Source organism: Lissotriton vulgaris, chromosome 2_2 (assembly GCF_964263255.1).
Source record: "Lissotriton vulgaris chromosome 2_2, aLisVul1.2, whole genome shotgun sequence".
Lineage (NCBI taxonomy): Eukaryota > Metazoa > Chordata > Amphibia > Caudata > Salamandridae > Lissotriton > Lissotriton vulgaris.
Window position 1 is genome coordinate 93,971,644 of NC_141688.1, and position 27,323 is coordinate 93,998,966.

Below are 27,323 nucleotides of genomic sequence, written 5' to 3' on the forward strand. Positions count from 1 at the left end.
ATAACATAGCGAATTGCTTTACCGAGACCGAAAATGGCGAAATGATCACAGATATAGTCATGCCGAACCTCTCGGAGGACCATAGAAAATATTTAGCCACCCACCCATTACGGATGATGAAATCGTGCAAGCAATTGGAAACATAAAATCTGGGAAGGCAACAGGTCCTAATGGGGTGCCTATAGAGCTATATAAATTGAACACCCATAAAATTGCTCCGCATATCCGAGCCGTGTTTGTCGAAAGTAGGGAGCTGGGACAACTTCCATACGACCAGCGGGTGGCGAATATTGTAGTTATTCATAAGACAGGCAAGACTAAGACATCCCCTTCCTCTTATCGACCCATATTGCTTCTCAATGCTGAACCTAAGATATTGGCGAAACTACTCGCTACTAGATTGGCCAAGGTCATTACGACCCTGATACACCCCGATCAATCTGGCTTCATGCCGCATCGCAATACAGCCCTGAACTTGCGGAGACTCCACTGGGTCCTGGGTGGATCCCGGAAGATACTGGAACCGACTGTTTTGGTGTCCCTTGATGTCACTATGGCATTTGGTAGAGTTGAATGGGCTTATTTATTTGAGGTTTTGACCAAGATGGGCTTTGGCTCGGAGTTTGTTGGGTGGTTTCGACTGTTGTATGCCGCTCCTTTGGCCAGAGTGATCGTGAATAATTGTAAGTCAGCTGATTTTAACCTCAAGAGGGGCATGAGACAGGGATGTCCATTGTCCCCACTTCTCTTCGCACTGGCGTTGGAGCCTTTGGCGGCTTGGATCAGGTGGGACTCGTCGATACGTGGCTTGCGGTGGACACCAGAATGGGAGGATAAAATTTCGCTTTACGCGTATGATATCCTGCTATATCTCACTAACGCCAGGGTGTCCCTGACTACTTTCTTAGAAGTCCTGGCCATATTTGGTAGATACTACGGGTTTGCTATAAACTGGACAAAGTCTGTGTTATTCGTGATATCGGGTGACCCACTTGTGGTCCCACAGTCATGCACTATAAAGATCGAGCTAGTGGGATTTAAATACCTTGGCATATATATAATACTAGTCCCAAAAGTGAGATATGCTAATAACTTTGAAGCCCCTTTTGGTCGGTTCAAAAAAGAGTGTTGGAGGGCTCTCCCCTTGTCACTACTGGGGAGGGCAGCATTGTTTAAGATGATGGCCCTGCCCCGGTTCCTCTACTTGCTTCATAACACAATGGATCCAGTGCCTGTCACTTACTTCAGGGAGATCGAGGCACTCCAGCGGCAGCTCCTCTGGGATGGCAGGCCCCACATAGCTTTTGTCAAGCTGACTCCCACATAGCTTTTGTCAAGCTGACTCTCCCGTGGTACGATGGGGGTATCGGTCTCCCAGACTTGAAGAAATATGACTGGGCCTTGCATCTGGCGGCGGTGAATCAGACGATATATAGTCCTCCGGGGGACCCAGGCTATGCTATGGACCGTGGGCAGGCACCAGTTGGAGACCTCATTGGAGCCTTGTATGCCAAGCCCGGAAGATTCACTTTGGCGGGCCCGACGGCCCATGCCGTACATGTCTGGCAAGCGGCTACTAAGAGCTTGGGATGGGAGGGGAGACTGACAATGGCCACCCCCTGTTTATCTTAGAGAGACTTGAAAGCTTGTGGAAATCTAAGGTGTTCGATAAGTCGGACTTCATTGGAATCAGTCAGATTAAGGATGTGTGGGAGAAGGGCGGTATGCAGTCTTTCGAGTCTCTTCAAAAACAAAACAGTTTGCATGACAAGGAACACTTTCGGTATCGACGGATTAGACACGCCCTTTTTGCCCGCATACCTAGAGGCACGGAGCTTCCGGATGCTTCTCCCCTTGAGGACCGAGTGCTTGACGGTCACATCCCAGAAAAAACAATCTCCCTAATATATAGGAAGCTTGTAAATAATATGGAAGACCCACTGGGGAGTATTAGAACAGGATTAGAGTTGGATGATGAAGATTGGGTAGAGGCTGTTTCCTCTCCCAAAGTGGTTGCGATTCAGATGAGGCTTAGGTTAGTGCAACTTAAGATCCTACATAGATCATACATCACAGGGCCGAGATTAGTGCACATGGGACGTGCAGTGAGTGGAGACTGTAGGAGAGGTTGGGGAGAACTGGGCACTTTCATGCACATACTATATGGCACTGTGAGGAGATACATACCCATTAGATGAATATACATGACTAGCAGCCCGTCCCGACGTTGTCCGGGTATGAATTGCTGCCGGCCAGTAGTATATTGTTTTGTAGGTTTTCGTTTTGATAGCATTTCTTATCGGTGACAGGCCTGTGAAACGCTCCGATTCACAGTGCACTGCTGATGCACTTAAGAGTGCGCGTTCAGTAGTGTGTGAACTCGAGTTTCCCTACTTTATTTTTCCTTGCAATATTATATAGCGCGAACTCAACAACATGGCATGAGCATAATTTATATTACAGAAGAACACATTCATTTGTGGTAGGCACGGGGAGACAAAGCGATTTGCCTGGAATCACAGGATGTTGAGCTGATGCCGAGATTCGAACGTAGCTCCCCAGCTCTAAAGTTCGCAATTCTAGAACTTGTGGCGGGAGGTGTGTCTAAAAGTGTATGTCTGTGCTGGCCATCAATGAGAGAGACCTGTACATTTTTCAAATGGGTGGTGAAAAAATATGAGTATGTTGCTGGAGATGTGGGCGGCCGTGCCACCAATGTACTTACCGGGGCCATTATTCTACAACTTTCTTTCCGCATATCATCACTCTGCATACTTTCATTACGAAAGTACCATGACTCCGCAATGCCATTATAACGCATGGCATTACATTTTATATGCTTTTACCACGCATACATTTACAACGAAATTCGTTGTAAATGCATGAATGGTAAAAGCATGTTTTTTAATGTTTGGATAAGGGAAGTATGGGTATAGAGGTATATGTTTTGGGGTACTGAGTTATATGTTTTGGGGTGTTTGGGTATTTTAAGGGTTCAGATATAGTTTTGGTGATGGGGTACAGGGGTAGTTTTAGGGTTCAGGGGTAGGTTTGGGTTTTGAGGTACAGGGGTATTTTAAGGGTTCAGGGCTAGGTTTGGGTTTTGGGGTACAGGGGTATTTTAAGGGTTCAGGGCTAGGTTTGGGATACAGAGGTATTTTTAGGGTTCAGGGCTAGGTTTGGGTTCTGGGGTACAGGGGTATTTTAGGTTCCAGGGCTAGGTTTGGGGTACAGGGGTATTTTTATGGTTCAGGGTAGGTTTGGGTTTTGGGGTACAGGGGTATTTTAAGGGTTCAGAGCTAGTTTTGGGGTACAGGGGTACTTTAGGTTTCAGGGGTAGGTTTGGGTTTTGGGGTACAGTGGTATTTTTAGGGTTCAGGGCTAGGTTTGGGTTTTGGGGTATAGGGGTATTTTTAGGGTTCAGGGTTAGGTTTTTGGTTTGAGGTACAGGGGTATTTATAGGGTTCAGGGCTAGGTTTGGGTTTTGGGGTACAGGGGTATTTTTAGGGTTTAGGGAATGGTTTGGGTTTTGAGGTACAGGGTATATTTATAGGGTTAAGATGGGTTAGTGTTTAAGGGTGTTGGGGTATTTTAAGGAGTAAGGGTGGGTTATGATTATGGGGTGCAGGGGTATATAAAGGGAGCAGGGTGGGATTTGCACACGATATGAGACATGGCATGAAGGGCGGAACGTACCACACGCCCCCAGCGTTTGTCACGCCCCCAGCACACGCCCACAGCACAACGCAGACACTCCCACAAGAGACTACTTTGCTGGCACGGTTATTTTACCTTTTAAATGTATATGGTGGGCGTCTGCATAGCCTATGTCCTTCTGCTCCAACAGCCCTTTCCAACGCTGTATTGGGTGTTGTGATTGGTGCTGTGGTTCCTGAGATTACCCGCCTCAAAGGTTTGGGCTCTCTCTTTATTATATTAGTATAGAGTATAGATAGATGTGATCAAAGAAGTGCTGGGGGAGGAGATACGACCAGAGGCCCGGAGATGTATATTGAATGTGTGGGAACCCACAGATTTGACTGGATATCTGAAACAGTGGTTGACGTTGGCGTGCATGTTGGCGAAGCGTAACATCACTCAATTGTGGGGAGTTAGCCGGTCGCCCCAGCATACCAAGTGGGCCCAGGATCTAGACTGGTGTATGTTTAGGGAAAGGGCGTTGTATGTGGCAAGGGGCTGCCCGGAAAAGTGGGGGAAGATCTGGGGGGCCTGGAATAGTTATCGTTGCGACTTGTGTACACCCCCGATGAAACAAAGGGAAGTTGAAACACAAGACTCCCCGTGATCCCAATAATTTCAATATATTGTAATTTATGATTCTGTAGGAATGACAATTTAAACCCTGTAATGCTGCTATATGTTGATCACCTGGTGCCAATGTTTTGTTTGTTCCTTTTTCATAATGAAAAGAATAAAAAAAGTGTCAAATGCAGAGGAGAGGTCAAGTAGGATGAGGAGGCAGGATTCATTTTGATCGAGCATTGTTAATAGAACATTAATCACATGGGTGAGGGCCGATTCGGTGCTATGTCCACTACGAAAGCCTGACTGATGTTGGTCCAGGAGGTGATAATTTGCTATGTGTGCACATAGTTGTGATTGGACGCATTTTTCCAGGAGTTTAGCAAGGGTAGGTATACTAGAGATAGGTCGGAAGTTGTTAAGATCTGTACTATTGGCTGTGGGTTTTTTCAATATAGGCGTTACCTGTGCCTCTTCGAGGCATCCTGGGATCATAACTTGTGACCAGGAAGCATTGACTATCTTTGTCCAGAAGGGGGTGATTTCGTCCTTAACTAATTTGAAGGTGTTAAGTGTTAACGGGTCATTGAAGTGATTGGACGGATTGATAATCCGCAGAACCTTTTTGATGTCATTTTCGCTAAGGGGGGTAAAGGTGTTCCAGGAAGCGTTGTTCTTGATACCCCAGCTAATTGGTGTTGTCTTGTCCGTAACAGCCAATAGGAGTGCGGGTTCATTGGGTGGCAATAGTGCCTTCCTGGCTTCCAGATCAGTGATGATAAGCCTATTTTTCTCCATAAAAAAGGCAGCCAAATCAACACAAGAAGGAGGTATGATGTCTGAAGCGGAGTGATTAGGGGCTGCTACCAATTGTTTAACCAGTTCAAATAGTTTCTCGGGTCGATTCGCCGCTTGGTTAAGTTGGGTTCTTGATTTGTTTATTATATGCACTTCTTGCAGCTCTAATGTTTTTTAGATTGTCAGCGGATGGGGTGGTTCTCCAGGACCGTTCAAAGGCCCTTAGGGTACGCCGTTCGGAGTTTAGGTTGCCATTGAACCATGGTTTGGAAATTTTTGCAGGAACATTTTTTTGTTGGAGAGGGGCCATCATATCCATGATATTGGAAATGGAGGAGTTGTAGAAATCGGTAAGAGCATGTACTTCAGTTAAGTCCGAATGTGGAGAGAGGGCCTGATTGCATCGGGTAGCTAGTTCAGCTGTATTGAAATCTCTGGGATCCCTTTTCCAGATCTTTGGTTTGTTTTTTTGTGTCTTAATCCGGTGAACCTCCGAGTTGATATGGAAGGAAATTATGTGATGGTCTGGCCAATCACAAGGTATGATGGAGTCCAATGAGATGGATTGACCTTTAGAGATAATGAGCTCTAAGGTTTCCCCTTTAGTGTGAGTAGGCTGGTCACAATGTTAAATCAGATCGTGGTCGAGTAAGAAGGCTTTTAGGCATGAGACTGCATAATCATTCGTGTTAGACCAGTGAAGGTTAAAATCTCCCAGGTAGATGTGAGACTGGGTTGAGTCTACATTGCCCAAGATGATTTCCAATAATTGCTCAATGAAGGGGAGATTGTCGCCTGGGGGATGGTAGAATGAGTGTAGTTTGCAGACCAGATGATTGTGAGAGGAGATACTGAGACAAAGGTATTCGCATGATACCGGCGCAGAAGACTCTGAAAGGGAGACCGCAAGCGTACTCCGGTGTATACATGCTAGGCCGCCACCCAGCTTCTTGTCTCTGTCAAGAGGAATTATGTCATGGGTGGGGGGTACCAAGAGGTTGAGGATTGGAGTGGATGAAGATTTGAGCAAAGTTTCTGTGAGGATAATAATGTCCATCTCAATCTGTTGAATGAGGTCGAAGATCTCTGAGGCGTGCTTGCTAGCAGACCTACAATTAAGTAGTATGCATTTGAGTGGAGCCGCACTATGGGGGGAGGTGTCTGAGATATTGACTTGCTTGAGGTTATCCTCATTTATGACTCTGCAGTTAAGGTAGGATTCTCTGTTAGGGTTAGAATGAATGGTATGGATTAAACCATTAGGGTTAGTGTTCAGGACCTCATTGGACGAGTAAGATTTGACCAAATTGTCGATATTGTTGAATGAGAGATCGGACGATCTTCTTGGACGATAGGCTGTGTTAGGTTGAGGAACAGATTTGGAGGTCGTAAGTGACGGGATGGTCGCAGGGAGGTGTGTCTGTGGCCTTGGAGGGGGCTATGGGCCTGCTCGGACTAGCGAGGAGGGGTCTTAACAAGGGGAGATATTCAAGTGAAAGAGTTTTCAACCCGTGGAGTTCAAGGGAGAGATGGTGTAGCTGTAGGGAGATATCGTCCAAGCGTGCCAACAGGTCTGGGTGTTGGGAGAGGGGAGGAGGGTGAGTGTGGGACCTGAAGAGGAGGGTGGGTGATTAACTGTGCTAGAGGGGTCCCACACGATACTGGGGGATGCACTGGGAGAGGGTGTGTCCCTGAATATGGGCGGTGTTCCGGGGAGCATGGACCAGGAAATTGATTGGGTGTGGAGAGCAGCGGAGGGTGAAGGGTGCTGATGAGTGTTAACGGGGCTATTGACAATAGTGGGAGAGTCAAGATGGGGGTGTTGGTCACTAAATGTTAGAGGTGTGTCAGGCATTATAGATAAGGAGGTTGGAAGTGGAGAAAAGGTTAGTGGTCGCGAAGCAGGATTCAACAATGATTCGAACCCTTCTGCAGCCTGCAAGGGCACGGGAAGGATGATGGGAGAGGAAAGGTGTGAATCTGAGGGGAGAGGAAGGGTGTGAACCTGAGCGGGGAGTGGGCGCCCTTGAGATTGAGTAGTTGGCTACCACACTTTTAATCTTCAGAAGGAGTTTGTCGAACTGCTTTAGGTTTCGATTAGCAGCTTGAATAAGAACGATCTTGTTATTATAGATGGTAATGGGGAGATCTATTTTGTGGATCGTGGAGAGAGTGATGACGAGACTAAAACCATAGGGTATTTTCCTTATCTGTGTGCACTGGAAAAATGACATGAGTTTTTCTCCATTGGGCTCTCTTAATCATGAAGAAGATAAGATCAGACATGGTGTTACCATTATACGTACTGAAGTATGTATCTGTTATAAGAGTTTCCGTTTTTTTTTTTTAATAAGATTGTTTGAATTTTTTTGACGCATTCTTATTGAGGTTAGTTGGGTAGGTGATCTTAAAGGCACTGGCTCCAACTTTAGAAAGCGAACCTTCAGTTAGACTGCTGTTGTTAGTAGCCATAGTGAGAACTGAGCTGGCAGGGGTGTACCTAGTCGCTACATAATTGACAGGGGGGGGAATGAATGCTGTAGAATTACCAGTGGATAAAGTTCGATAAAGTCAGTCAAGCCGTACACCAGCCCACCTAAAACCGTGATGACAAGGGGGGAATGAGTGAAATAGAGTTTCCAGTAGATGCAATAAAGTAAAAAAAAAGTTCTTAGTTCTTAGAGACTAGACCATTTGTAGTCCTTTTTCCAGTTTTCGATCTTTTTGTAGTCTCTTTTTAGTTTTAACCCTTTTTGTAGTCCTTTTCCAGTTCTAGAACTTTTTGTAGCTCTAGAACTTTTTGTAGACCTTTATCAAGCTTTAGTATCGAGACCTTCACCCATGTCGGGGTCTTGGTTTAGGGTTAGATACCATATTGGTCTTCCCCTCCAAGCTAGAGAGGAGCCTCCATTTTGTGACTCAATGATTGGTAATAGGGCTGAGAGTGAAGTAAAGGTGAGTAAATCCGTGCCATCGGTTTTATGAGCCCAAAGAGTAAATGGCAACTATGCTGATAATAGCAGATGCTAGAAAGGGCCAAAGTTCACTAGTGCGGACCCTTTAATCAAATTTTGAGCCTGTCCTCAATCTCTGCAGGCGCTGCAACAGGGAGAAGGGGCTAGATTCTCTGGCGCTGTCCCTTTAAGCGTAATTCCAGCCAGCCTCCACTTCTCAGCGAGCGCTGTATCACTTCCACAGTCGAAGCTCGCTGAGAGAAGCGTCTCTCTCTACGCACCCCCCCTCCCGCGGGATCCCAGTCACCCAGACCGCAAGAGCCGCAGACAAAGACTCACCGGTCAAATGCGCGGTGCGCTTCTCTCTTCGCCGCTCTGAAGGTCTGTAGGTCGGCCCGGGGGACCCGAAGAAGTACCAGATATTCCGGAGCCGCTGCACACCATAGGGCTCGAGGAGAAGGGCTCCACAATCCTGGCTCGGGTCGGAGACTCCAGCCTGCACCAGCTCCCCGTCGTCGGCCGCAGTCCGTGTTGAAACGCATGGGGCCTCCCGAAGTTGTAGTACTGCTGTGGGATCGACGCAGGACTCCGGGCTCCCGACTCCAGCGAGGAACTTCGGAACAGTGTAAGCTCCCCGTCGTCTGCTGTCCGTGAGGTGAGAATGTCTCGTAGCACGTCGGATGATGGGGTAGGTGAGGCGCAGGGTGGTGTGGCGCAGGGCGGTGAGCAGAAGGGTTATATGGGGATAGTGGCCAAAATTGGTGATCCCCCAACCCGGATCTCACTAGCCTCCTGTTGGACCTGGGATCTCCAAGTCTCCTAGGGTAGCTTGGCACTAAGTGGGAAGGCCTAACTCAAAGGTACATGTGTTAAGTTTGCGTCACACCCTTAACGTAACGTCTATCCACTCAAAAATTAGGACGCTACACCAATGTTAGAAAAATACGGTTTGCTTTATGAAAAGAATTCTCTAGTTCTCCTTTGTTACTTAGCAGTCTTTAGTTACAGTACATAAATTAGCTTTGCATAAAATTAGCAACTAGACATTGTCATAAAAGAAAATCATTACTGGCATTTCCTTGTGTTCCTTCACTCTGAAAGGAGAGTTCTCTAACAACTCCTGCACCTTAAACAAACAAGATATGCATCATAAATTTAGAAGTTAGCAAGGATAGATATTTCCTACATTCAGATTAGGCCGTTCATTCAATTCTGTTAGCAAAAACCTAAAATGAGGTAGTCTAGCCTTCACATATAAATAGATGCCTGCCCAGTTCTACTTATGACACTCCTTTCTGCCCCTTTCTGTTCAGAATGCCCAGGTAAATGTCTCGATGGAGTTCATATAACTTGATGGGGATTTAGCAATTTTGACCCCTGCTTCACTTCCACTCATTCGTTTAGGCACTGTCTAAAGTCTGCCCCAGACCTGTTTACAGTCTGCCTCAGAGGTCTGCTCTCTACTCTGTCCCACGCCGGTAGCTAGTTGTGACTCAGGCTCTCCTTTGCGAACCTCTGTCAGGCAAAAGCGACACCCACTCAGGCTCGGCCACGCTTCCCCCCCACAGTCTTACCGGGAGTTTCGCCTCAGACCGGTCCCACAGCTTCGCTTCCGTCACTCACCCCAGCAACGTCGTTCCGAGGTGTCCCCAGACCTGGCGCTGACAGCTCTGGGTGGTTGACGATGCCGGAATCACCCCACACTTCCTTCTTCCGCGTCGAAAGCAGACACTGCCGCCCGGTGCACTTCTCGGAGACCCGCACCTCTGGGCCTGCGCAGTAATCGACGCCGCTGCACTACTCATGGCTCTCTCACACAGGCTGCTGGGCCTGCGCAGTAATCGACGCCGATGCACTGCTCCCGGCGTTCTCACACAGGCTACTCCTTCCTCGCTGTCTCCTCACGTCGGCGGTTCCGCCTCCCACGTCCAGCCTCCTCTGACGGTGCTCCGCCCTCTGTCAACACACAGAGGGTATCTGCGCCGGATAGGGCGCCTTCACCCCACAGGGATGTCAGCTGGCTTCACCAGATCCACGCGCGGTGAGTCCTTGATGAAGGGATCGGCTAGCTTCTCACAAGCAATGTGGGGGGGTGAGTTAAGCTCCGCAGTTTCTAGGAGTGACCCTTCAGAGTTAGGTTTCTTCACCCTTTCAATAGCGACTCGTCACAGAGTCCCCAGGGCCTTTGGAATATCTCGGGGGTTGTTTAAGAAGTTTAGGTGTGGACTACCATGGCACGGTTTGGTCAAATCCCAGTGGGGACAGGTCAGTACAGGAGATCAGCCGGCCCACAGGTCAATCCCACTCCTAGTAAAGCGCTGTCCTCCTCCTCAGTCGCCTCCCTCCTCACCAGTTCCACTCTGTGCACTCACTGGTCACCTCTAAAATGGCTGCCTTGCATTCCGCCTTATATAGGCTCCCTTCCAAAGGTCCAGTAGGGACCAGAAGGTTCTGGAAGGTCCCTATTCTAACCTATGGGTCTTTCTCCTAAGGTGGCAGTTACTGTCCACCATTTTGTGGTTCTTGTAGGTTTTTTTTTGAAAAGGCACCTAGGCCTCAGGAAAAAGGACTATGAGGGCAAAAGAGCATCTAACCCCTAGGTCAATACCACAAAAAATCCAGTGGACATAAAAAGATAACTAGGTTTGAGGGGCAAAAAGGGGACAAAATAAATAATTAATTGGGAGGGACTACCCAAAGGGCAGACAGGTCTAACACCTCCCAATGCTGATTGAAGTCCCCCATGAATAAATTGGATTTGGGGGGAGGAAGCGTTTACAGAGATGATTTCATTAGGTTGTTTATGAAGGTGGTGGTGTTCCTACCTGGAGGTTGGTAAACGGTGTGTAAAATGCATGGAAGATTCGCTTTGTTTCTTATGGAAAGAGCGAGATATTCGCAGGAGTCAGATGTATTAGAGTTTAATTGCGTGATGGTGAGATCGGAGCAGTGAATGCAGGAGATGCCTTCCTCTTTTTTTTATTTGTCTGTCTAGCCTCCCGATGCTATAGTTTGGGGGAACAAGTAGATCAATGTAAGGCGATGAAGTTTCAGTGAGCCAAGATTCTGTTAGTTCTGCTACGTAAATTTCTTGGTTTAAAATGAGATCTGCTGATCGGCAGTTAAGCAGAAGAACTAGGAGCTGTTTCATGGAGTTCTCAGGATTTGTGTCACGGTTGAAGGAGGTTAGGGGAACTCTCTTCAGGTTATCTATGTTTAACGTTGTTTTTTGAAATGGTAGTTCTACTCACGTTGATTTTGACCGTTCCAATTTTGTTTTCGCCTCCCAAGCCCAGGAGAATAGGGGCCTTAGGTGTTGTTTCGTGGGATAAAAGTAAGGCTAAAGTTTCTTCTACTGTTAGCTACTTAAGTTGTTGATGTGGGCGATACTGCCTCTTTGATAGTACCATGGCAGCATGGCTGTATGGTTAGGGTGGCTTTGTAGATTGCATACGGAATTTTAAATGAGCTTGCTTTTTAATAGAGATTCTTCCGTGTAGTGTAAGAAGCTCTTTATTTCAAGAATAGCGCTTTAGATGCTCTGAGATAAGTTGTCAGTTTGGAGTCTCAGTGCTCCAAGCGAGTTGCAAATGATGTATGGATGGCGACCACCTGTCCTGAGCTTTCTCTGATAGAGAGCTTGCTGCCCTCGTGAGTGGGCCTAGCTTTAAACATCCCCATAGTTGTTACTCTAGTCATAGGAGTGACCGAAGGAACGACTCTATCCGGGAGGGGTGGCTATAGTGCCAACAGTGAAGTTCAGTCATACACTCTGGGTTATCTGTGAGACACGTGCTTGAGACACGTGCTAAGGGGGTGGTAGGTGTAAAATTTATGGTTGTTGCGGTTAGAGGCACAGGTTTGCTATGTTGTAAAGACGATGGGTTGACCATGAACCTGTTATGTTTTTTGGTGGTTGCAACCCTGAGTTATGTGTCGGCTGGGCAACACGATTGGATGTATAGGGACGGACCTGTCTTGAAGCATACGTGTGAAACAACTCTTGCTGAGACATGGTTGATTGCCCTCCGAGTGATGCTGTTTGCTGTCCTGAGGCTCTAAACTTGCGGAAATGAGCTTAGATAGCAGGGTTTCTTGTGCCGACATTGTGTCTGTTCTGGTGGGAAGATTGCTTGGCGGTGATTTGGATTGGGTGCTCAGGTGCGGAGTACGTCTTGTGGAAGTGTTGTTAAGCAACTGCTCTTTCCGGTTGATGAAGTTGTAATTTAATTTCTTTAGATCCTTGTTGGCCCCTTGAATAAGTACTGTGCAGTTTTTATAGATTGTTTAGATCTGCTCTTAGGTCGCGTGGGGAGGCGATCCTTAGCTTGGTGCCATGTGGAATATTTCTGGTTTCTTGTGTGTTTAATAATTTTATTAAGGTTGCCTGCCAAATTGCTATTTTTCTAGTGAAGAATATCAGGTCATTTTACAATGATGCCTTTTTAGGTCTTGTGGCGCCACAGAGCGAAGCGCTGTCCGCCAGAGACCTATAGTCAGCGACGCAGCTTTCCAGGAGACAGGACCTGGCCGTGCGCATCTCCTCTCCAAGAAAGCGATTGTAACTGGCCACGCGCACGAGAACCAGCGCTCCATTGAGCAGGCCACAATTCTCGGAGGTCCCGCCCCACGATAGGTTTCGTTTTCTCTCAGACCTGCTCTCAATGTTTAAAATGCCGATCTGTGCCTTGTGCACCATCTGCTCGGATTACTTCGATAACGTGAGGGATGTGGCGGCGATTCACTGCGGACACACCTTCCACCTTTGCTGGTAAGTGAAGGCGGGTATTTTCTAGCATAGGCCCTTCTGTGCCCCAGTGCTTGGACTGACTGCTGGCCTCCTGTGACTCACGGGCCTTGACGGCCGGCACGGGCCCTCCCGGCGGAGGGTCCTGCTGCTGCTGTGACACGCCCCAGGTATCTCCGGTGAAACGGCCCCCTCCTTTGCCCAGCCGGGCTTGCTGTCGCTGCGGCCACCCAGGAAGCGTATCGGCCACCAGGTCGGTTGGCGGTCCCGGTTGCATGGGCTCCTTTCTTCCTGCAGCCGCCGCCTGAGCCCTGGGATCCCAGGCGCTCCTGACCCCCTGTGTTGCTGTGACTGCCACCTGAGGCCCTATTTGTGGGCAGGGCCTTCCCGGGATTCCTTCCCTGGCTGACCCGGCCTCGCAGCTGATCGAGCTACCGCAGCAGCTGCACCGCCCGTGGTTGCTGACTGCTATTCCACTCCACCATCGACCTCCGAGACACCCCTTTGAGGGCCTCTGGACCTGTTTGTCACTCTGAGGCCTGGCTGCTGCCGCTGCAGGACTGCGGGGGTGTGCCCCATTTCATTGGCATCCGGGGACCTGCCAAGTCACTGCTGGGGCCCTCATCTCCGGATGCACGGTTTCCCCGCGGGGTTGGCCTGGACGGGAGCTGGAGGCGGCTGCTGACCTCCTATTGCCCAGCCCCCACCGAGACTCCGTGAAGCTGTGAGGAGGTGGGTGCACTTTCTACCGACGGCTGAGGTGCAGGGGGGTTCCCGGTGCCACCGATCTGTCCGTGGCCCCTCGCTCCTTTTCGTGCTTTGGGGGGTCCTGTTCTCTGCCCTGCATCCCGCTTTGGCTATACTTCAACTGGCATAGCGGCGGCACCTAGGGACATCCAGTGGAGGTGCAGGAGAGCATACCAGACTGCTTAAGGTCCGAGTCTTTGGGTGCCTGTGGGTTGGCATATGGGCGGTGTTATCGGCCACGCATGTCGAGCGGCGGGGATCTCCCGGCACGGCATTGACACCTAGAAACAACTTGCTTTTGATATGATCTATATAGTCCTGTACTCTAACATCTGCCCATATTTATGTTTTGACGTATTGAGTGTAGGGTTCTTGATCAAGTGTGTGTGATGGGATTTGCTAGGAAGGTGTGTAGCTCCATGCCGTGTGTGAGGTGCATCATCAGAGTTGTGTGAATAATAACTGCGTCAGTCCATGCCTGAGGTGCATCATCAGAGCTGTGTGAATAATAACTGCGTCAGCCCCGTGCCTGAGGTGCATCATCCGAGCTGTGTGAATAATAACTGCGTCAGCCACGTGCCTGAGGTGCATCATCAGAACTGTGTGAATAATAACTGCGTCAGCCCCGCGCCTGAGGTGCATCATCAGATCTGTGTGAATATTAACAGCTGTGAGCCCGTGCCTGAGGTGCATCATCAGAGCTGTGTGAATAATAACTGCTGTGAGGCCGTGCCTGAGGTGCATCATCAGAGCTGTGTAAATAATAACTGCTTAAGCCCCGTGCGTGAGGTGCATCATCAGAACTGTGTGAATAACAACTGCGCGCCCGTGCGTGAGGTGCATCATCAGAGCTGTATGAATAACTGCGTCAGCCCCGTGCGTGAGGTGCATCATCAGAGCTGTGTGAATAATAACTGCGTCAGCCCCGTGCGTGAGGTGCATCATCAGAGCTGTGTGAATAATAACTGCGTCAGCCCCGTGCGTGAGGTGCATCATCCACATTGCTCAGGTCACCCAAATTCCTGCACTCTCTACCACACTGCTTTCAAGAACGGCATACTCTTGCACACACACTCACTGCTCACCAATTCAAAGTTTGCTAAAAATGTTATGCAACGCATTGTCATACACAATGCCAATAACTCAAACTATAATGCTGCGAGACCTATTGCATTGTAAAGGCTTGTTTATGTTGAAAGAAGGATCAGAAATCAGTGTCTCTGGGTGTTTTCTCAAACGATTGTGTTAAAAGGTTTTAGCTGCAGCCCTGGAAAGGATGGGGGGAATCTAAGATACTGAAGGAGTTTCTGCCTGCTGTTTTTAGGCATGATCCTGCCACGTTGGTGGAATGTGCTTTCGCCAGTTATAATATTCCTACAGTGAAGCATATCTCCGCCATTTTGGTTCTGGACCGGACAAAATATAATAAGAAATAAAGATACAAATACTTTGGTGCAACGAGCCAGAACAGTTACTGTGCTGGCTGTTCCTGCAGGCTGGGTGATGTCACGCCCTGTGCACTATCGATGTGTAGGAAGGTGAGTGACCTCTCCAATTGTAGCCCGAAAAACTGCTATACTGAATGCTCTCTGTGCTCTATACGGGTGGGGGTGGGGGATGCAGCCTCTGCGACAGCCCTTCTGTCCTGGCAGTCGCGCTCTCTGCTGACACACCAGGGTTCCTCCTGTTTGGTTCAGAGAAAACCCTGCAGAGTCAGTGGGTCTCCAGACCCGAAGAAAGCACTCCAGGAGAGTTCTAGGTTAGGTAGGGTAATCTAACCCCCATCAACAATTCCGTGAAGGCTTTTTTGGCAAAAGTAGGTAGAAGAAAGACTCTGGTGCAAGTTCAGAATACATATAATCGGGCTTTTTCAGTGGTACCAAAAAAACCTGGTCGGCATTGTCCAGGTGAATTATTTTCCACAAGTGAATGAGGTCAAAATGGTGCGGAACTTCACATTCCTGCATGTCTTTGCCAGTCAGGGATTCCAGAACAATATAGTATCTGATAATGTGCCACAATTTGTCATTGAGAAAGCGAGACTGTATCTTGCCAAGTTTGTTGTGTGACCCAACAGGATTCCCTGTTGCATCCTGATTCCAGAGGAGAAGAGCAGTTCAATGAGGTTGTAAAACAGTGTACTCTTTTAACTGTTTAAGGGGGAATTAGTTGGTAGAAAGTCTGGATTTTCACTGCACCAGTACCTGGTTTTTCACTTCTTAGTTTTTTTAAATGTTTTTATTAGTATTTTACCAAACAAAACAAAAAGAACCATAACAAAATCGGTTACAGTCATGCAGTAACATACATTTCACTCCACTTAAGATCCCGGAGATTGAGTTTCTTTTCCTGAAAATGTTGGACAAGGCGAGTTGTAAATTTCCATGCTTTCAGGGTACTCAAGTGCTCTTGTAAGCGCTCCTTCACTCTTTGTGTGATGTGATGTGAGTCCAATGTAGTGCAAAACCGCACATGAGCCTGTAAATTACATGTGTGGTATTGAAATTGCTGCATTTATTTAAATCCCACACTTTCCCACTCGTGAGAAAAACACTTTTAGTGCTTGAGTAAGATCACACACTGAACAACAGCCGCAAGGATAATGACCTTTTGGCAGACTTGACTCCTGTTTCTTCTGGCTAGGAAGAGTATGAACCAGCCTATCTTTGAGGTTCGGGGCCCTTCTGAATGCAAATCTAGGAGGTGGCATCTTCTCCCCCGTGTCCAATAATGACCAGTGCTTCCTTAATATCTGTTACGACGTTTGATCCATAGTTTACAAAACACTCAACCTTGTGTTTGACATTCCTCTCTAATAGGGCCTCATTTGGTGTATTCAGGGCCCGTTTGCGTGCTCTTTTAATCACCTTGGCAGGATAGTCTCTATTTCTTAATTTCGTGACCAACTCTTGAGATTGTTCCATAAACTACTCCGTAGAGGAACAGTTCCTGCGATACCTCAAGAACTGTTACATACATTTTAGGCAATACATCATACAATACTGCATCATAGCTACGACGGGCCTTTTGAGAAATTTATTTCAGAATATCCACACAGCCACCTTAAGGTATCTCAGGGTTCCTCCTTCTCTTGAATGCTAGGGAACCAATACTTATCTTTAGGTTTAAAGGAAGCACCCCTCCGGGGCCATCTAGACAATTCCCACCTCAACATCCAGGCTATAATAGGTCCTCTATTTACCCCATACCTGGCGAAATTACTTCGGGCACCCCCTCGCCTCATAGGTAACCCTTTTAGCTGCCATATACATAGCCATCCCTGCCTTCCACTCTCAGGGCAGAGGAGCGGTCGTAGCACCCCAGGTTCTTGCTAGGTCCCTTCGGCCCTGATCTACATCCTCCGATATGCCCAGCAATATAAATTTAGGGTCCAAGGGTTTAGTCGCTTCTAAAACCTTGCTCAGTTCCTGCAATACCTTTTCCCAGTATGCCTGTATTTTAGAAGAGTCCCAGATGGTGTAATAAAAATCTCCCCTCTCATAGCCCCATCTCTGACAACTAGGATCGCTGGCTAGGCCCATTTGCTGTAGACTGGCCCTGTCATAATTGGCTCTGTGAAATATTCTATAATGAATGAGGCGAAAGTGAGATTCAATTGCCACCTCCCTATGGTGCATCTGGCCTGCTTCCCAATCTGTTTTTGAGTATACCTAAATGTCCTTCCCACGTATCTCTCAACTTGCCCAGCCTGTCTGGTATATTATTATTCAAGGTCCGATAAGTGAGTGATACCGCCTTGGTAAGCATGTGCTCCTGTAACAGGCGCCCCTCCAATGGTGCATAGTCCGGCAGTGAGGAGGAGGTTAAGTTCTCTGCCTACCAGGCATGTCTAAGTTGAGCATACTTGAAGAACTGGGAGGTATGTAATGCAAAGTCTGTCCGTAGTGAGTGTAAGCTTTTGAGTTTACCCTTGTCAATGATGTCGCCTATGGTAGAGATACCTATGGCGTCCCAGCCCTCGAAGCCTCTCAATTTTTGGATGTCTTTTAGCGGCGTCTGCTTAGTAAGTTTACGACTCCACCCAATTACCTTTGTTGCTTTCCCCCACGCCTCTATCGTGGCCTGGGTAGCCGGTAGAAGTCTCCCCTCACTCCTTCCTCCATCTAGATAGTGTATGCCGCGTCCAATGACCGGAACAGATGCGGGGTGTTGCGATCTTTAACCTCCATTAACCAGTTATGGGTCCTGCGTAAATTCAGTCAAGACGCCCGGCCGGGCAAAATTCCTGACTGGTCCTGATGTACTAAAGTATTTATTACTTGTCGCAGTCTTTTTTTCGCAAGGATAGTAGCCAATATCTTCACTTCTATATTGAGGGATATTGGGCAATATGATGCACATTCATTTGGGGGCTTCCCTGTTTATGGATAGGGATGATCGTGGCCATACTTGGGTCCAGGGGAAGGATTCCCTCCTGAGACGCATCCTGAACGCGATTCAAAAGGTGGAGATTAAAGAGATCCGTACACCGCTTGTAGAGTTCTGCAGGTAGGCCATTCGGTCCTGGGGTCTTCCCGGGACGTAATTGAGTTATAGCTGTTTTAATTTCGTCAACTGTAATATCTGAGTCTAGCCCCTCCATATCAGCCTTCTCTAATAGTGGGGTATGTGTCTCCGCCAAATATTCTGTAATGGCAGAGGGCGTACTGTTTTGATAGTGGGACGCAAAAGTCTGCACTAACTGCTTGTCATGCATCTATGTTATCCCGTGGTGATCTATTACACTTGCTACCCATCGGGCCTCTACTTCTCTGCGACTGAGCCATGCCAGGAGCTTACCTGATTTGTCCTCCACATCATACAGCCTATGCAAGGTCGCCTGGGCCTGTGCCTTGGCCGTCTGAGTGGCCAGGGCCCTATACTGATGTTGGCCATCTGTTAGCTGTCGCAGGACCTGGGGGAAGTCTCTCTGCATTATATTCCCTCTCTCCAGGGTAAGAATCTGGGCCTCCAGTTTAGTTAGTTCTTCCTTGTCCTCCCTTCTTTCCCATGCTACCTGGTTTTGAGCCCAATCTCTCAGGACCGTTTTATACGTTTCCTAGATCACTACCCTGACTGCACTGAACCCATATTTTCAGCAAAGTAGACTTTTGTATCTGCTCTAATGCTCTTGAGCACCGTCTCATTCAGTAGGTCCTATGCCGTCAGTCTCCAAACCATGTGCCCCGCCCGGGTCCGCACTCCTACTCGTACATACAGGGGTGAATTATCGGACAAACCCCGGGCCATTTATTCCGCTTCGTGCATGTCTTGTATTGCACCACTAACAAGGAACATGTAGTCCAATTTTTGAGTAAACCCTATGGGTGGCAGAATAGTATGAGTATTGTTTTTCCCCCGGATGCAGGTGTCCCCCTACATCCATCAGACCCAGTCTTTCAGCAAGGCGTGGCAGTTGTGTGGCAGGGGACGGTTGGGCATGGTCCCCTGAATGGTCTATGGTATATTCATCACATCATTGAAGTCATCCCTGATAATGTAGGTTGAGCCTAGTGTCTCCAATAATGTCCGTCACTTTGTTTAGCGTCCTGGTTTGTAGTTTTGGCGGGGCATAGACTGAAATTATGGTAACATTCATCCTGCCCCATGACCCTGTCACTCCAACAAAGGTTCCTTGGGGATCTCTCCATTTACGTGTCACACTGAAGGGAGGTGACTTCTTAATCCGGGTGGCGACTCCTCTAGAGCCCGGAGGTGTACCACGCAATAGCCAGGACAGTGTATGCACCTTGTGCTATGAACCCACATTTAGTGCCTTTGAGATGGGTTTGCTGCAACAGTACCACATCCGGGTGAGTGCGTTTTATAAAGGACGTCACCAACCCTCTTTTAATTTTGTCTCCAAGGCCATTCACATTCCAGGTTAGGGCCGTGAAGGGACTATTCCTCAAGCTCATCATGTGAGCCTAAAGTGCAGTGGTGGCGTATGTATGCGTATGCAATAATGTGGCATCCTAAAGTAGAGGTGTGCTTGGTTGTGGATGTTCTGCTGACTCTGTGACTGAACCTTAACATAAACTAAATAACAATAACAACAACTTAGATGGTTGAAGCCAGCCCCCCCCCGACCCCCCCTCCCTCCCATTTTCACATCTTCATCCAGGATAGTACTTCCAAGGTTGTGCATAAGGGTGGTAGAGGTCTGTTGCCCACCCCACCCCAAAACTTACATTACAAGTCCAAACCCTTGCAGCGCCACAAACGACCCCAAGAAAGAAAACAAACAGTAAGAAAGAGAAGAGACGGAACCAAGGACTGAAGAAGAGGAAAAGCACAGGGCGGAGTGACGAAGACCGAACTGGGAGGAGAAGAGGGAGTAGGAAAAGCAAATATCAGAGTCTCAGGCCTCTTCTGGCCTTTTACCTGCTCTGGAATGCAATCCTTCAGTCGCTCTGCAGGTCGAATAGGTGGTGTAGGGGGAGGCGCCCAACACCAAACTCAGCCGTATTAATCTGGTTCCACGGCAAGTCTACAAGGCTTGTGTTCAGGATTCCGAATCAGGGGCTTCTCCCTGCATGGCAAGCGTTTCCGGTGCTGCGTCTTGCTCCATTGCTATGATATCAGCAACCAAAGGATGTTGTGAGGGGTCGTCATTGTTGTCTTCTTCCAGTGTTGCGTAAGCCTACTGGCAAGTTGGAGTCCAGCGATCGTCCACTTCTCCGCCGAACGCGGCCACTCCCTTTCGTAACATACGACATTGCCCCGGGATCTCAGCGTCTTCTGAAATCCAAGGAGTTTAGGGTCTTTTCCGCCGATGACTGACTGATCCGCAGCAAAACTCCCACCTTTTTTCAAGATAGGACGTTCTTCAATCCATTGCCACGCTTCCTCTGGTGTTTGGAAGAAGTGGGTCTTTCCCATGAATTTTCACTACTCTTTTGAGGTCTTGCCTGGCGTAAGCAGCGCATGCGCTGCTCTCGCCATGGAAAGGACCTTTTATAATTGATTCAGCCAAAGCTGAATGCATGTGTGTCCAGATGGACAAAGATGGCGGCTCTCGCCATCCACCATGCTAAACATGCACCCGTACTGACAAAAAAATGCACGCGCATGTGGGCAGCCCGACCCCATCTTTGTTTACTTTCATTAGCGTTGGGCTGTGCACATGCATGCCCATTTTTTTTGTCCGAATGCGTGCTTTCCATTGACCAGGCCATTCGTCACTCTGCCTAGTTTAGGTTTGGCCTGGTTGACTTGTTGCACGGGTGAATACACTCGAGAAAAACAGGCGGCCCCTCCCCACCACAGACATGTTGGCTATACACCAATCCCTTATACGATTACCCACCGTGTCCATAGAGAGAGTATGTAAAGAGAATGTTTTGTACGACGAACACTTCCGGATAGATCGGCGTTTTTTTTTCTTTTCTTGCTTCATTCGTTTTCACACAATTAAAGCCAATAGATGTAGCGTGGGGAACAACGCAATTTAGATTTACTGACGCCCTGCCGAACAGCCTGTAGAGGCCTAGCCAGGATCTCCATCGCTGATTTCCTTGAGGTGTTGTTGTATGCCGCTAGAGTGATATTGCTAGTGTTAACATGGGATGATGTTTATCCTTTCAGTACTATATGGATACAGTAGCGCACGGAACATCTGGGCCAGATTAAACTACACAATTGTACTGCCATATCTTACTGTGAACAATGTATGTCACGAGAAAAATTAATAAAGTAATATATGAAAAAATGTATAATGACTGTTGCTGCACTTCTCTTGTTTTACAATCCTCCACCTGCAGCGTGCTCTATGATTTATTACATCCTTGTTCCAAAGCGTGGCTACCTCTTGTGGCAAAATGTTGATTAAAATATTTTTTATATAGGCATAGCCGTACTAGAAATGAGGGCCTCATGGGGTAATGGTCCTGGTCACGTCTGATTGGAGTATATTCTGCTGAGTATCGGATTGATAGATGAATTCCTGAACGCCACCAAATGAGACCTGAGTGTAAGCTGGTGATAATAAGTTCTAATCGAAGTAGGGAATGGGCGAATGCACCCACTGCACTTGTTGCTGCGGAACTTGTAGCTGACGGGTCTCCCTCCTAGTGAAACAGATACCTTATCTGCAGTATCAGCTCTATATCGATAGATGCCAGGCATTATAACGAGGAGATTATAAAACAAACTGAAACACGTTCTTTAATAATGCACCACGTCACAACCAAGGCAACCACAAACTCCTCCTCAGATATATTTTCCAAGTAAAAAATATGTTTCTCGTTACGATTGTTAAGAACATTCATTTTAATTGGCAGTTCCAAGAAAACAAATTATAATTCCTAGTATGTGTGTGTTAGCCAAACTAATTTTACATGACCAGTATTTTTTGGAAGATTTACTTCCCATTAAGAAGTAGATTAAAAGAAAATCCACCACCCTGACTCCTTTATTTCCCTTTGGGTGGTTATTGGCATTAGAGTTTCCCTGTGCTTTCTGCTGTGGACCTTGTTGACCCAGGGGTTGAGCGATTTGTATCTTGGTGTGGCTTTGTGCGTTGATTGGCTTTCTGTTGTGGAAGTGGGCTTCGGCATATGGAGCTTCTTTTAGTGCTGGTAGGGCTGGTATGACCCCACCATAACACAATTTTAGTAGCAGCCTCCTGCAGTGTTGAACTGGTGGAAACATTTTTGCCAGGGCTGACTTTGGTTTACAGTCCAGCCTGCAGTCAGTGTTCAGAATATTAAGAGTGCCAAATGTTTGCTGGGGACCAGGCGCTTTCATTAGTCCGTATGACAGCGATAAAAACATTGCAGTACCACAACTGCACCACAACCCAGTAATTCATTTTGTCACCTGAGCCTTGCTAAGAGCAGGTGTCAAAGTCTAAGGGAGCACAACCGGGGACAGTCATTTCCTTGCAGCTAGCCTATCACAGGGAACACACTTGAGCCCTGCCTTGTGACTTAACAAGTCAGTCAAGAGACAAAGCTAGACATTAATGTGCTTTATAGTATGAAGAATAAGAAAGGTGAAGAGTGTGTGTTATAATGGTTGTACAAACAGGATGGACAGCAAGATATGTTCGGTCCAGGGTTTAACTGGGGAAAAAATGCCTTTTTAAAGCATTTTATATGTAAAGCATTCCACTTATGTAGGTTGATGTGTTTAATTGCACTAGTAATGGCTATTTGTGAGGCACACAATACAAAATGAATTGTTTTGCTACTCGATAATCCTATAATTTCATTCACCAAGAAAAACTAAGGACTGGGTTAATGCAGTTTTATATAGCGTTAACTTGGCCCAAAGGCCCCTATTACTTCTTTATGATCAGTATTCTGTAAATTGGAAGATGTATCCATGGACGCTGTATGTTCGGATGTCACCCGATGATTTCTTTTTCTTTTATTGTATGTGTTCTTAAAAAGAATTTGAAGAAAAAAACTTGGCCCAAAGGAGTTATGAGCAATGGTCGATTTGAGAATGTACAGAGCAATCTAGCCAAACTATTGGGTGCAAACAAAACAAGCATTTGCAATGCAATAGGTCTCGCATTTACGCAAGTTGGAGCTATTGACATTGCAAATAACAATGCCTTTTATTTTTGTTTTCGTTTTTAAAATATAAATAAAAAGCATTGTCATTTACAATTCCAATAGCTTAAACTTGCGTAAATGCTAGACCTATTGCATTGCAAGTGCTTGTTGACATAGCAGTTAACAGCCAGGCGCCAGATATGTTCTCCATAATGCCTTCAAATTGTGACTAAACAAGGGAAAATATATATTCATGGTTAGTTTGGTATTTATTCTCCCTTCTAAGTGACCTCCCAATTATTCACTCCTAGCATGTGAGATTTTCCAACCCTGTTGGGCGAAAACATGTAGAAAATGGATGATGGTTTGTCATTGTGTTTTTTTGTGACATCATATTATAGAGTAAACCTTTTGTTAATTTTAAGAATATGGTCCATGGATTAAAAATCTTAAATTGCCATTGTTTTGGTTTAAGGCAACTGCAAACCTTGGCTAATACCACACCAGTAGTATGATGATGGCATTGTAAATGAAGAATTATTTGTTAGAATTGATGATATCTTTGTCGAACTGTTATGTTTTTAATGTATTAACTGTTACAGTAATGATATAAAATGTCTTTCAATTTGTCTCCTAGTCCCAACAGATCAATCCTACAGTGGCCCTTCAAGTTCTTCTTCAGTTTGACAAGGCAATAAACACCGCATTGGCACAACGGGTCAGGAACAGAGTCAACTTTAGGGTGAGGGAATAATTTGAAAGAATTAACACTACAGGCATTGAGAATGTTTAAAACTGTATTTCTTATAAACTATGCAAGCATAATGGTGGCTATGTATGCTGGTCTCTTGATCTTCCAGGCAAGTAAAAGAAGATAATGGAAGTTTTCTACGATTACATTTTCTCAGCAATTCAGTCTTTCCAGATGGTGTTAAAATATATCTATGTAGCGTGCAACTTTGTCATCATTTTCTGTCCTAAACTAACACTGTTGCAGTTGGGGTCTAATTGCACATACTGTGTTAACCCCTGTTCAGAAGCAAGTAAACATTGGTGCGGCATCAAGATAACAACTTGTAGCATAATACTGCATTTTTCTTTTTGCTTGGTAAATCATGATTGAATGCGTGCAGGTAAAATGAACATTGTGATTTATAGGTCAGGATGGAGACTGGAATGCTGTATTTATGCTTTATGTCATGCAGAACCACTCCAAATACTGCAGCCTGAGTTCTTGTGTAATATCTACACCACGAGTTTGAGAGATTTTGCACTGTGGTGCATACCAGAAGTGCTGGCCATGGCATTTTTCAGGTGCGGTTTTCCCTACCCGTTCTGAGGTCCGCACTTCATAATGAGGATAATACAGTAACACTTGTGTTAAGCTGCTAAATTCACTAATGTGCTGCATTTTGTCTGCACAAAGTCAACCATGTTTTACCTAGAGAAATTTGTGTGGGGAACAAGTGCGAAATAACTACATTGGTGGTAATCGGGATTCTGGAGTAACCTGGTTTGCACCAGTATTCGGATCAGCGCTGATTTTATAATAAGGCTGTTAATCTTTTGGTTTATATATAAATAGCATGCCCCCACTCTAGTGCCTTTGCTCACATGTTGGAACCTGCCATGGCTTCCATAATGAGACACCTAGTAATTTGTCTGGGTGGTACTGTGGCTGGAAGTCATTTCCCAACCAATGTCTCCCTGCAGTTTAATAGGGATCATGAGTTTACGTCTCCTGAATGGGAAATAAGATGCCTGACCTTGGCTTGCTAGGTCATTTTGCACAGGTTGCACAGATATTTTACCACCTGCTCTGTGCAGGCACTATTTATCTTTAGGGATGGCTTGTGTGGGTTCAGGGGTGTTTGTGTGAGGGTACAGTGTTTTGGTTGGATGAGGGTTTTTGTGTGAGGGTAGGGTGTTTTGGAGGGTGGGGCGCCATACACATATTTGGAGGAGTTATTGTCTAATCCCCTTAAAGTGCTGGAGGGGACTGGTGGGTGCATATGCCTCCAGCCCATGCCAGTCCAGTGTTTCTTAAGCCAGAAAGTTTTGATCTGTAAACCCCAAGCCACTTGCAATCCCACCTAACCTCCCCTTCCAACTCTTAATTGAAGTGTACACTAAAACTGTTTATTTGATGGAGGAGGCTGAGTAGTAAGCCTAGTTAGGTCTCTCCTACTAGACAGTGCATGTGTTGTCTGTTGAGTGAAATATTGTGGGCTTACCAAGAACAAACGAGTTTTGAGTCTGCCCATTACTTACCCTTGACTGGTTTTCTTGTCACTCATTTGCCTAATACGTATTCATGTCCCAACTTGTCAGTCTTGTTTGTCCCCCCAAGGAGCATTGCCTCTTTGCCATCACATTTGAACGGCTCTTTCATGCTCCCACTACTTGCTTTCAAACATTGTTACTTTTTGTTTTCAGTCCAGCAAGATGCTGCTCTCGTATACTTCTCTACCTCTGCACTCAGGGCTTTAAGTGGGATGAATAAACTGGGGGGGGAAAGGGGGTCTCTCAAAGGGGCGTGGCCAACGCAATTAAGGTTGTGGCTAAAAAACACCTAAGCTAAAAATCTGTGCTGAGCATAGTGTGCCGCCCGACTTGTATTTTGCTGTTTCTGTCATTGCATCCAGATATGATCTAACAAGTAACATCATATCTACAAGAAGTGAGGACTATTGGCTTGGTCAATGGTTGTTAGTTGCATAAGATAAAAAAGCAGCAACTATGGCTTGTATGTAATATTGAAAAAGCTTCCACTTAAAGCCCTGGTGACACCACGACAATGTTGCTCCTCCTGAGTTTCAAAAAGTGAAGCGAACTCCTGAGAGAAAATGACTCTCTTTAAAGGATTGCTCTTACTCTACAACGTTCACCTGGCATGAAGTCATGCCGTAACTTCTCCACTAGTGAGAAGTGAGAAGTGTGAGCACGTGCACATCGATGTCCCTGCTGTCACTGCAGTCTGGAAAAAAGCAGACCGCCTGTGCCAGGGCAAAAAACGGAGCCCAATAGAGACCTGTTTCGAGGCCCTCTTTAAATAACTGCGGTGCGACCCGGCCCACTTAAAGCCCTGTCTGCACTCCATCATGCTTTCTGTTTTCCTTGTGCTTATTTTTTGCCTTCTCCGTTACTCTCCCACATGTACTCCCCACCCCTTGCTTTCTCACAAATGTGCTTCTCCATGTCTGCTCCACATTGCTTTCGCCCATTGCATCGCCTCCCAACTCCTGCACCGTGTGTATTGCTTTGCAGCCACAATGCCTGTGTTGCTTTTCTCCAGCGCCCGCTAGGTTGCTGTCCCCACCCCCCCATTGTTTTTTTTTGTTTACTGATCCAACTCTGATCGGTAGTAAAACAGAAAAAAGCTCCCACGTTATTATGTAGGCTCAACAAAATTACCTGGACTGCTACTTAAAGTTTTTTTTATTTTTTGAATATATATTTTTGTACCACACAGCATGGGGGATACTGTGCAGCATTTATTTATTTATTTATTTGCGGGTTTATGGAGCGCTTGTATCGACTCCCATTGGAGTATCTCTGCGCTTAGGAGCCAGAAAACAAAGACCGAGCAAAAATGACATCAGCAGGATCTAGTTCTGATTTCTGAACAGCAGGGTTTTGAGCTGCTTTCTAAATTTTAGATGCTCTGAGCATTGTCTGAGAGACAAAGGGAGTTTGTTCCACAGTGAATGTCCCGTTACAGATAGAGCTTTGTCACAGTGCATGGCCTTTCTAGCACGGGGTACCACCAGGAGAAGGTGGTCCCTGGATCTGGGAGATCGGGTCGGAACATATGGAGTGAATTTATTTTCCAGGTAGGCGGGCCCTTGTCCGTTTAGACTTTTATGTATTAAACCGCAAATTTTAAACTTAGTCTCTGCCGGGTTGAGAGCCAATGCAGTTGTTCCAGAAGAGGTTTAGATGCCGTTCTCGGGGGGACATTCAGGACTAAGCGGGCCGCCGTGTTCTGGATTACTTGAAGCTTAGCCAGCACACCCTTATTTGCAGAAAGTAATAGGCCGTTACAATAGTCGATCCGACTTAGCACAAGAGCCTGTACCAGGGTTCTCCTGAAGGAGTCTGGGAGCAGGGGGAAAACTTTGCGCAACAGGCTGATAGTGTGGAAGCAAGAGCCTATGACATAGTTGCTGTGCTGTTTCAGCGATAGTTCTTGATCTAGACCTATCCCTAGATTTTTAACGACCTGTTTAGGTTTGGGAACTGCTCCCAGGTATTGTGGCCACCAGTCAGGAGTCCACAGAATGTTGGCCTCCCCGAACAACATGACTTCTG

General features: G+C 46.7%; 1 protein-coding gene across 1 annotated transcript in view; it reads left to right on the forward strand.

Annotated features, from left to right (window-relative positions):
* Positions 1 to 27,323, forward strand: part of GTF2A2 (general transcription factor IIA subunit 2) — a 106,803-nt gene that overhangs the window by 38,892 nt on the left and 40,588 nt on the right. Inside the window, exon 3 of the mRNA XM_086959359.1 lies at positions 23,650 to 23,754. Within this exon, the coding sequence (XP_086815485.1) occupies positions 23,650 to 23,754 (105 nt within the window). The remainder of the gene's footprint in view (positions 1 to 23,649; positions 23,755 to 27,323) is intronic.